Raw genomic sequence first — 12,427 nt, forward strand, 5'->3', positions numbered from 1 at the left:
ACACAACTAGGGAAAGACAATTTCGTTTTAATAAAAAATGAATAACTAAAAAATATGTAGCCTATTATTTGGATGCATTTATGATAGATAGATAGATCATCATTTATATACGGTTTTAGTATGTTTTGAATTACCTTTTATTTTTTACTTTAATTTTAGTTTAAGTTTTAGTAATTTTGTTTTTTAAGTGTCTCCAAAGCTTTATTAATTTATTTCAGTTATATATTCAGTTTATATATATATATATATATATATACATATACATATACATATATATATATATACACATACTTTGTGTATATATATAAATTGTAAATATTATGTATATATAAATGTCTGACTCATGTATAAACAGTGGGGGAAATGCGGTTAATATGTAGTATGTATGTACTGTATGTGTGTATGAATATATGAACTGTCCCTTTAATAGTTTATATTTCATCTCAAATTGTGTGGAAAAAAAAAAGATTTTGCCTGCTGCTTATTCGAGGGTAAACTTACAACTTTGTAAACAACACACGGTACATCAAGGGATTTTTTTTTTTATTTCAGTCTTGGGACCACCAGAGTTAACCAATTACTGCACCAAAACCCAGCGCTCAGCCGTCATATTCAGCTAACCACTTTATTTGAGATGAGGCGATGTTAAATGCAAGTTTTTCCCGTCCTTTAATTGGTGTGCCACAGAAATGTAACGTCCCGTTCTGGGTGCAGTGGGACAGAACTCAAGTCCTAATTTGTGTTTGGATTAAACCGGATGATTCCCTGGTCTAATCTGATTTATGAGTGCTCGAGATACGTTTGAGGCTTAAGCAATCTCCAGCAGAAGGCCTGCCACGATTTCTGCTCGTCTTTCAAATATGGTGAGATTTATCAGGAATGCTGTATTTTGTAATTAATGCTGTTGCTGAGTCAAACATCACTACCGATATTGCTCATACTTGACATTAAGGGTTTATGAATAATAATCATACCTTTATTACTTTTCTAAGCATTCAAACAAATAGTTGGGTTTTCTCCCCTCTTGGGCAAGTAAGTAACCACAAAACACCCAAACACTCAGAACTAGCAACTAGAGTAATGCTTTGGCATCCACACACAGCCTCTTTTCTTTTGCTTATTTTAATATTTATATTTTGACTTTTTTTTTTTTTTATCCGTATTTCTTTTCTTTTGCTCTTTTTTTACTTTGTGTGTGCGTGTTTGGCTTTGTTTTTCTTCTATTTTTCTTTTGTTGATTTTGTTTTTCCTTTTGTTCATTTTGTTGCTTTTACTTTTCTTATTTTTCTTTTCTTTTTTTTTTCCTTTTCTTTTTTTTTTTTTCTTTTATTTACTTTTTTCTCGTTTCTGTTTTCTTTTTGTGCTTTTTGGGCATTTGTATTTTTTGTTTTGTTTTTTCTTTTGTGTTTTGTTTGATTTGTTGCTATTTCTTGTCTTTTTATTGCTTTTCGTTGATTTTATTTAATTTTTCATTTCTTATTTTTGCCTTATTGCTCCTTTTTATCTTTTTCTTTTATATGTTTTATTTTCTTTTTTGTATTTTGTGGGGGTTTTTGTGTTTTGTAGTTTGTTTGTTTTTTCCTTTTCCTATCGTTTATTTCTTTTTCTTAATTTTGTGTTTTGATTGCTACTTTTTCTTGTTTTGTTTGTTTATTTTGTTTATTTTGTTTGTTGCAATGCATTTTCACTAATCCATATTTTACTCAGGAAAAAAGTACAAAATGTACTTTTAATTAGTCATTCTGTCATTTTTAATGCAGAATCAGTGTGATTTGCTTTTGTGTAGTTTTATTATTCAAATAGTCCTTTCAATGACGAATCGGTTCCTAATGACATTATCTGTCAGCCAGACTTCATAAGCCACTGACACAACACAGCATGAATTCAATGAATGAACTTTCTGTTTACCGTAGATCAATGATGTTTTACATAATGTCAGAACCCTGTTTGACTCTTTCTTCCGATGATCATTCATCACTTTCGAACCTCAATAAGGTTGTTTCCGGACACAAGCTTCAATCAGAGCCAAACATTCACACCTCATGTAGCAAATTAGATTTACCTTTAATGTAATGACTGTGCCTTTGTGTTTAATGACCGTTTTTGTTGAGGCTGGACATTAGTGAGGCATGAGCTGTTCTTTGATTACCCAGAGTTCACCCTGATTCATCTCAGTGTGGTTTAGTGCTGTCGAACGTGTCAGTAAATTCACCCTGCTACTTACAGTTAGGGCTCCATTAATTGGGATAACGAGACATCTGTGTTGTTGCAGGATGCAAGTTTTCCCTTGATACTGACTGGTTAATGCAGGGACAGTATAGGACCCATGATACATTTATGTCATTTAGAGCCCATATGGTGGAGAGCAAACTAATGAGCTGTTGTTTCTCTCTCTTTCAGTTCTCTTAAACAGCTTTTCACTGGGACTTAAAGGGGCCATATGATGTTGCTAAAAATAACATTATTTTGTGTATTTGGTGTAATTAGATGTGTTTATGCAGTTTAAGGTTAAAAAAACACATTATTTTCCACATACAGTACATTATTGTTTCTCCTCTATGCCCCGCCTTTCTGAAACGCGTCGATTTTTACAAAGCTCATCGGTCTGAAAAGCGAAGTGTGATCTGATTGGCCAGCTATCCAGTGCGTTGTGATTGGCCGAATACCTCAAGCGTGAGACAGAAATGTTACGCCCCTTTAGGGATCTTATCTATGCACGAACAGCTTGTAACACTCCAAAGAGAAAGGAAAATTTGAAATTGCATCATATGACCCCTTTAAAACAAATCATGCATTACAATTTTTTTTGAACCACAGAGATTGCATAATTTTTACTTGTCAGGAATAGGGACTAATTGACTTATAAGAGGATATTTGTAAAGCAAAACAATCAGATACATTAAGGTTTATTTGTGACAGGATCAAATAAATGAATGAAATCTCTATGAACACATTCACATGCTGTCTGAATTGGCAGACCATGATGATCAGATGTTATTACATTTTGGCTTGTTTATTTATTTGTTTGTTTATTTATTTATCTATTTGTGTTTTCTTTTTGTTAGTTTCTTTGTTATGATGTTAGTTTTATCCCCTTTTTGTCTATAAAAATTTTATTTTTTAAGTTTTTTTTTTTTTTTTTTTTTTTCCTTTGGTTTGTTTTCTTTAATTTAATTTAATTTTGTTTTAGTTTTCTTCATTTTTTAAGTTTCTTTTTTACTTTGTTTTTTCCTTTTCTGTCTTTATATTTTTATTTTGTGTTTTGTTTTCTTTTAGTTTGTTTTGTGGATTTATTTTTTTATTTCATGTTTTTTGTTTTCTTTTATTTTGTTCATTTGTTTTTGTTTCTTTTATTTTGTTATGTTTTGTTGTGTTTTATCAATTCAAATCTTTTTCTGTTTGCTTTGTTTTCATGTTGAACAATTCATTCAGATGCTTTTTTTCAAAGAGTGAAGACAGGAAAGCTGCCATTGCACTTGTTATAAACAGTTTTGCATGAGAACATTTGTGTAAATACCATATTTCATTCAGAATCCCTTGGAATCAATGTGGACAGACCTTCACTCCTGAAAAAATAGCTTGAATTTCCTATCATTTCAAGGTCAGTGCAGGTCTTAAATGGTATAGAGCACATATCTGAGCACTCTCCTCATGACTCCAGTCTTATGACTGTACGGTTGGCGTTACCACCAGTGAACCTGAAGTACGCAGGTCTCTAGTGAAAGCTCGCAGGGCTCCAGGGCCCTCGGCCACGCTCTGACCCTGCATTCACACTGCTCGGCTAAGATTAGTTCCACTCCGAAGGGCCTGTAACAGCTCCTCTAAGAGACGGGTCGCCCTGAGCTGCCAGTCCACCGGGGTTCCTGGAGAAAAGAGACTTTCGTTTTTGTAGAATTTATCATCCCGTGGGCAAGCGGGGGCTTGTTCTGCACGTTTACAGAGAGTTGAGGCTGTAAGGAAGCGTGTGTTGAGTGAGGTTTGTGTGGGTGGATGGGAAAGTTTCTCTGTCTGTCCCTCAAAAAATGTGTGTGTGTGTGTGCTGGCAGATGGACAGTATGACATGTGGAAGAGTGTGTGTGTGTGTGTTGGGGGTCTGTGAGGATCGTATTGCAGCGGCTGTCACTGGTATGCGAGAGGAAACAGCTGAACGCTCCTGTACTCGGCTGAAGCGAGGTTAAAGTGCACTAAACACAACCTCAGGCTACTGTGGGTCGCACAAACTGCAGCCACTTGGCCATTTTCTTTTGATCAGATCTGTCTGTGTGAACTGACATTCACATGCCAAGCATTCTTTCATTTTTTTTCGGTCCGTTTTAGGAATCTCTTCTAGGACTTTTTATTAGCGATGCTTGCTTAGGCAAAACCTCTAACGGCAAATATAAAATTGAACATTTTTGTTTTAATATGCATTCCTTATTGAGAACAACTCATTAATGCGTGTTTTTGCATGCAAAAAAAAAATGTATACGTGATCTTTAATCAAAGTGTAATCACTTATCTGAAATATCTTTGCTTAATATGCATAAAGCCACGCAGCCTTTGGATAATATTAACCAACAACCGACTGAATTTTAATATAGTGGATGAAGAGTATCGCTTTCATATGCATTCATGAGATTAGGCTTTAATACTGAATATTTCTCTAGATAAAGATATTTCTGTGCACCAGTATCACTGTTTATTTGTGTTACTTAAGGAATAGCAGAGTATTTCTTGAATACATCGTTGGTTAATAATTCATGAATTTCATGCAAAAATCATTAAAACGGGCTGGTCTCTAGCGGCAACGTTGGAAAAAGAGGTGGTCAAATATTCATTTGAAGTGTTTTAATGGAACAAATTGCATGGAAGTTATTTTTCTGAAAAAAAAAAAAAAAATTATTCTGTACCCACTGTATGTCGACTCGTTAAGGCGATTCAGAATCGACTCTCTTTTGAGAGACAATATCTTTATTTATCATGCACTTTTTTGTTTAACGACTTTGCAGATTGTTTTCATTTAAGGATAGCTACGTTATAAACTGCAAAAGAGATATTTTTCTAAAACCCATATGACCTTTAAGATAACATGTAGAAACAAAAAAAACATCTTAAGTGTGCAGAATAACATAAGTGGACTTTGAATGATTAATTGCCGCTTTGAACGATTTTTATTTTTCTATATTAATTTAATTAATATAGATTAATATTAAAATAATTAATATTGTTTTAATTATATACTATTTTTAATTTTGAATAAACTACTTGAATTTTACTCTACTCCTAGTAATCAGTGTACTGCAAGGTGTTTTGGGTAAAAGCATCAGCTGCCGGACTGTCTCTTTGCAGGCCTAGGGCATGGGCGGAACCAAGAGTAAACCCAAAGAGCTCGGCCCACGCTCCCGGAGTCTGGACGACGGCACCGGAGGACACCATCACAGTCCCAACCAGTCGTCCTTCACACCCAACCGGAGTCCGCCGGTGGACGGCAGCAGACGCGGCACCCAGCCCAACATCATCAGCGCGGAGCAGGCGCTGTTTGGAGGCGTGAACTCGAACAACAGCATCACGTCTCCTCACAGGGTCGGCACGCTGTCCGGTAATGCAGCTCGGTCTGAACAGCGTCCTTACGCTTCTGCTTTTGCTGACTTTCGGTATTATAGTGTTAACGGATATAGGCCAAGACATCTGAAGAATGAACTGAAACAGTTTTGTGTGGGAAAATATGCCCTTTATTCGCTATAGCACTTTTCAGCACACCTATTTTCTATGTAAATTAGGCTCGTTCTAGATTTATGTATATAAAATTATAAAAAGTGCAGACAATTTTGATGAATTCATTGTTTAAATCCCATGAATGAGATTCACAGGTAGACTTTTTTGGACCATCTGATGCATACTGCATACAAAAATAGCAAGGGATTTTCCAAACTCCTAAGCTCCGATCTGATTGGCTGCTGTTCCAGGATCTCTGAGAGTTTTGTCTGTCTTTGTGGAAACAAATTGCATGATACCCAGCAATTTCTGTGGAAAACCACTTGCTGGATTTACCATAGTTTGTCCAGGAAATAACTGGCACTTTTTAGGTTTTGATTGTTTGAAATTTTGGCTACAAAGTCTGTGAACATTTTGCATTTTGGTCCGTAATAATCTAATTGATCCAGTATTGTCTATGCAACCATTCTTGGAAACTGCTGCACCATTATTTAAATACATGTTCAAATATTAATAAGCTTTTATTAATAATAAGTTGTATAATTAAGTAAATTTTCTTATATGTATTAGTAATAATATTATTATACTATTATAATCAATAGGCCTATATTATAATTTTTTATATTTGTATATTTTCTGTTTTTATTTTAATTTTAAAGTTTTAGTAGTTTTGTGTTTTTGTCATTTTTATTATCTTTTGTTAAATATGTCTGTAAAGTATTTATAGTTCTTAATTTTTTTTATTTAATTTTTGTTTTAGAAATTTTGTACATTAAGTTAAACAAAATGAAAATGAGAAATGTTGCCTTTGCAACCAATTAAAAAATATCTTTAATTTTTTATTTGATATTTTTATATTTATCTCAGTTAATACAATTTTTTTATATTATTTATTTTAATATTAATTTTATTTTATTTCAGTTAATAAAATAAATTTTCTATATTATTTAATTTTATATACATTTTATTTCAGGTAATAAAATGTTTTTAAATAATTTTATTTTTATGTTAATGTATTTTATTTCAATTAGTAAAATACGTTTTTTTAAATACTAATTATTTTATTTTTTATTTTTATTTTTATGATTTTAGTTTTAGTTATTAACTATAACAACCCTGATTTGAATAAATTCAACAGCACATTAATAGACCAGCATGCAACAAATTCAAAATTACCCTCTTAGAGTCTTTATGTCAGTAGTCAAAAGTCTGACTGTGCAAGTCTAGACTATTTTTAGATGCCCATTTTCATTGGCAACCCAACATTACATTATATTACTTCGTTAATGTAATTTCCCTGCTGAAGTTTTTGAACTGCATCAAGGTAACGCTGTTTGTCTCTTGTATTTTTCCATAGGCGGCGTGACCACGTTTGTGGCTTTGTATGACTACGAGTCACGAACCGCCACGGATTTGTCATTCAGGAAAGGAGAACGACTCCAGATTGTCAATAACACGTAAGAGAGGAAACACACACACACTCGCGCAAAAATAACAGGGCTCCGGAGGGCAATAGACACACCCACTGATGCAGACACACACACACACACACACACACACCCTCACACGTCTCATCTGTCTGACTGCTGAAACCCCCCCAAGCACATGTAGCCCCCCCTTTTCCTCTTTGGTAACCATAGGAACTGGCTCCCTCTGAAGGCACTGTATTTGTGGGAGATGACGGCTTTTTGTTCTCTGGATTCCTTTTTTGGTCTTCCTGTGCACAATAAAAGCTCAGCTGCACGTTTTTACCTCCACTTCCCCTCCCAGACCAAAGGGAGCATTTTCCTTCCTTTCTACACCTGCGGTTCACTTCCTTATTCCAGTGCACAGCGCTACCGTTAACAGAATAAAAACACTCTCAGAAACATCCTCTGGTTTCAGCACAAAGGAATTGCTTTTTTATGTCAGGCTAGTATATGGGTGAATCTCTCGAAACGGAACATGGCCGGGTCATATTTCACCCCAAAATCAAAAGAAAGAAATGAGAAATGATATTTTGCTGAATGAAAATGAAGCCTGTGTTTAGAAGCATTAAGACTTTTTAAATTGTGACATCATTTGCATGACAATTATGCAGCTGTTCCTCACAAATTGTCATTTTCATTTCATGATACTCTTTTATTCATACTAATTTTGAATATAATCTTGATCTTTGTAACACTGAACAAATTACTGTATTGCAGTAATGAGAATCTTTTAAAATGATGGGATTTACAAACCAAAAATCAGAAGGAAAACTTCTACACAGTAAGAAGTGAGAAATGTGATCAACTGATATTAAAAGGTCCTGAAAATATATATTTTTAAAAATTAAAAAACACAGTAATATTGTGAAATATTATTGCAATTTAAATGTTTTCTATTTGAATATATATTACTTTTTTTACATTTTGCTTATTGCTTAAATTTTGCTGCTTAATGTTTTTTTGGAAACTGCTTATATTTCGTAATATTTAATATTTTTCAGCATTTATTTGAAATCTAATTTTTTAAAATTAAATTAAATAATATTATAAATGTCTTTACTGTCACTTTTGAACAATTCATTGTGTCCTTGCCAAATAAAAGTATTAATATATTTAAAAAGAAAAATTTAAATGGCAGTGCATGTATACTTTGTTTTCATGAAAGAATTACCCTTATGAGTCATTTTTAATGAATTGTGCAGATTATCAGTTTGAAGAAGTCTGATGAATCATTCACTGAATGAATTTAATCCAAATTTGTATATGATTCATTATGATCTAAAGTCATTACTTTCAGTCATATTAGACTTGAAGTGAAGCATACTTAATGTGTCTTTTTTTAGACATTAAAACAAGTTACCAAAATAGTGTTGTGGTTAAGACCAATTTTGGGGTGTTTAAACCTTTTGGGTTAAAAAGAAAAAGCCCTGGATGTTTTCATGAGATTCACCCTTTAAACCACAAGCAATCCCCACCGCAGTCCATAACCCTTCCCAGAAGCCCCTGATAATAAAGTAATCAGCTTTTTAACAAAATCACCAAGCTGCTCTGGCTTATCGCTGGGACCTTCTGAATCGTGTGTCAGCAGCAGAGATAATCAAACGCACATTACAGTAATTGTTTTCCATATTTTTAGTACTCTACTGATGATGAGTTGGATAAATGCTGTGTTTTCAGTGCATCATTGCTGCAGCTGACCTTCAGTCAGTTTTTAAGACTATGTGGGATGTTTGCTTCTGCTTTTAATGTCCAAACACTTCACGTCTCCTCTGTGTTTTTCCTCTACACGCTCTCGCTCGTTTATGTAGGAGAAAGTTGAACCCCAGGTTGGTAAAGTTGCTCATGCTTTCAGCTTTCAGTGTCCATTTTCTGTGTGTGTTTGTGTCATTTCGCCATTTGCTTGTCCACCTGAGATTTGTCCTGACTTTCTAGAGACTGTGGAAGTGGTCCAGAAATAGTGTCACACCTCCTCATAACTGGCTCACTCACGACCATTTTACATTTGTCCTTCACGTTGACTTTGTGGATGGTCCTTTGGTGTATTATCCATTGTTCCTTTACATTTGCTTAGGCTACATGCTCATTTCCATGCTATTGTATCTGTACTGTATGCTGTGCTAGATTAGGATAAGTCATAGAACGATGAAAATCATATCAAATATAACATTTTCTGTCCTATGTTGACATACTTCCTGTTTAAGCAGGACGTTGTCACAGGAACATGTCCACATGTTCCTTTTTTAAATAGCAAACATATAAAGTCGCAGATTTAGTGGGAGTAAATTAGCATAGAGTTGGCCTAAAAATGAGCAGACTCTAAAACCCACTAAAATCTGATTTTGAGTTCATGGGGTCATAAAGTGAATGAACCTAAAAGCAGCAATGTTAAAATATCATTAGCATTTAGCTAAATTAGCATAGTAAAATTGTAAACTAAAGGTTACATGCTACGTTTTTAGTTTTGCTAACTTGCAAGTTCTCATTCTCGTTCCGGAGATCATTTTATTGGACAAATCCATATGCACCTCACAAAATGAAAGATTAAATGCGTATATGGGCTAAAAAAATAGCACATATTTTATGCTAGGAGTTCACTATATGAGTTAAGCTAACAGATGTGGACTAAAATCCACAAAAGCTCAGTCAAGTTTTGACTTCATGTGGCCATTTAAAACTATAATGTTCATAAAGCATTAGCATTTAGCTAAAGTAACATATTAAAAATGTAAACTAAAGGCTAATGGGTATGTTTAGCTAACTTGCTAGTTGCCATTCTCATTCTAGAGATCATTTTATTTGTCACAAATCTGTATACCCCCCACAAAATGAAAGACTGAATGCATATGCGTATATTTTTAGCACATATGTTAGGCTAGGAGTACACTAGCAGATGATATCAAAGCTAAAAGGTAAATATCCATTAAAATTCAGTCAAGGTTTGATTTCATGTGTTCATATAAATTAATAAACTTAAAAAAAAAAAAACATTTCAGACAGCGTTAGCATTTAGCAAAGTTAACATAGTACAAATGCAAACCAAAGGCTATGGCTACATTTTCAGTTTAGCTAACTTGCTAGTTTTCATTCCAGAGGACATTCTATTTAATTGGACAAAAATCACCCTTCAGATTGAAAAACTAGATGCTAAAAAGTGTTTTATAGCTAATATTATATATACTAGCATATGAATGACATCAAAGCTTACAGATTAATAAAAACAAATAAAATTCAGTCAATTTTATGGGGGTCATTAATGAACTTAAAAGCAAGATAGCATTAGCATTTAACTAAATTAACAGGAAAAAATGGTGCTGTTTTGACTCAATTTCGATGTTGTAGTAGGTGCATAATGGTTTTAAAATGTAACATTAAAAGTAGACTTTTTCATAAGTAATTTAGGTGTATAGATGTTAGGTGTACAGTGTTTTCTACATAAATTATTGCTCAATTGTAGCCTCATTGCTTTCTCCTCTCATATACCCTTCTTATCAGAATCACTGTTTTTATGCCTTTTCATACATAAATAATTCATTAACATCTGAATTTTGAATGGTACGCTGTGAATGAATAATATATTTGCATTGTATGAATATGAATATGTGCCCATCTGTGTATATACTGTATGTCATTGTTTTCACTGGTGCAGTTATGTTTTAATTACGTTCAGTGACAGCTAGCAGTAGCTCAGAGACCTGGGAGAGGTTTGTGTCGGGTCAGCGTGTCGTGGAGATGGATGAAGTCTTATTACTTTAGCTTAGGGAGTGAGTCACAGTCTGACACCCCACAGCTCACACTAAAACACAACATCTATTATTAAAAACCCATCAAGACTCCCAGACAATAGAGACCCAGACAGATGACTCACTTTTTGATAAATCAACCAGTTTTGTAGTAAATAATTCACCCAAAAATGAAAAAATCCATTATTCCAAACCCATATGATTTTCTTTCTTTTATAGAACTTAAAAAGAGGTATTTTGATGAATGCTTGTGCTGCTCTTTTACACTTAATAAAGGCATATAGCATATAATGGTGCTGGGCGGTATGACCAAATATTTATATCACGGTATTTTTCAAAATTATACCGGTTTCACAGTATATAACGGTATTTTTTTCATGCATGACACATTTTCTACTGATTGAGAGAGGAAATACGGCAGTAGATTGACTTAGAAAATTCATACGTATTCGGTATGAACCAGTATACCGCCCAGCACATAATTTATTTTTAAAATAATATGGGCGGTATCTATCTGTCTGTCTGTCTATCTATCTGTCTGTCTGTCTGTCTGTCTGTCTGTCGCACTCCATATGAGAGGCATGAGATTCAGTAGTAAGTGTAAGTAATATGGGTTTGGAACAACATTAGGGTGAGTAAATGGCTGTTTATTTTGGGAGAAGTGAACTATCCCTTTAAATGCATGTTTCATTTATGCATAATTTGGCAGTGCAGGTAGTTAATGTCTTTAGAGCAGCTTTCTCATGGCTCATTTCATGGATTATAAAGCAGGAATAATACCGCAGATGTAATCTCAGGGTGTTTGTTTTGGGCGGATAAAAAAAAAATCCGTCTTGAATGTGTCACCAAATATGTTGAATGTGAGTTAAACTGCAGGTGTATTATGTGTGTGTTTTCTGCCGTCTTAGGGAAGGCGACTGGTGGCTGGCTCGCTCGCTGACGACGGGAGAGAGTGGCTACATTCCCAGCAATTACGTGGCACCGTCTGATTCCATCCAGGCTGAAGAGTAAATCCTCTTCCTCCTCCTCTTTCTCTCCGTTTCTTTGCTGTTCTCCTCCCTGTGAATCTTCTGGTTTGCATTGTATTCCCTTCATTGTGGTGTCAGATCTCTCAGTTCAGCTGAGTGTGATTCTAGGTCCTCATTGAGGATTATTTTACTAAACAAAACAATAGTTGAAAGAAAATTTTAACACTTATTTCAATTTGTTATGAGTCGGATGTTTAGTCAGTGAAGTGAGTCGATCACATGTCTGTCTGTCTGTCATCTATCTATCTCTGTCTGTCTGTCTGTCTGTCATCTATCTATCTGTCTCTGTCTGTCTGTCTGTCTGTCTGTCTGTTATCTATTTATCTGTCTCTGTCTGTCTGTCATCTATCTATCTGTCTCTGTCTGTCTGTCTGTCTGTCATCTATCTATCTGTCTCTGTCTGTCTGTCTGTCTCTCATCTATCTATCTGTCTCTGTCTGTCTATCTATCGGTCTCTCTCTCTCTCTCTCTCTCTCTCTCTCTCTCTCTCTCTCTC

At 34.4% G+C, this 12,427-nt stretch overlaps 1 protein-coding gene across 4 annotated transcripts in view; it reads left to right on the forward strand.

Annotated features, from left to right (window-relative positions):
* The first annotated feature begins 5,332 nt into the window (after positions 1-5,332).
* The window catches only part of LOC107754892 (proto-oncogene tyrosine-protein kinase Src-like), a 21,463-nt gene continuing 14,368 nt past the window's right edge, over positions 5,333-12,427 (forward strand). For 2 of the 4 annotated variants that reach the window (XM_016571500.1, XM_016571503.1), the window contains exons 1-4: positions 5,333-5,578; positions 7,052-7,151; positions 8,972-8,989; positions 11,812-11,910. In XM_016571500.1, the coding sequence (XP_016426986.1) occupies positions 5,338-5,578; positions 7,052-7,151; positions 8,972-8,989; positions 11,812-11,910 (458 nt within the window). In that variant the 5' untranslated portion in view covers positions 5,333-5,337. The remainder of the gene's footprint in view (positions 5,579-7,051; positions 7,152-8,971; positions 8,990-11,811; positions 11,911-12,427) is intronic. The other 2 variants (XM_016571501.1, XM_016571504.1) reach the window with 1 other exon arrangement.

Source organism: Sinocyclocheilus rhinocerous, unplaced genomic scaffold, assembly GCF_001515625.1.
Source record: "Sinocyclocheilus rhinocerous isolate Xijiao unplaced genomic scaffold, SAMN03320098_v1.1 scaffold2788, whole genome shotgun sequence".
Lineage (NCBI taxonomy): Eukaryota > Metazoa > Chordata > Actinopteri > Cypriniformes > Cyprinidae > Sinocyclocheilus > Sinocyclocheilus rhinocerous.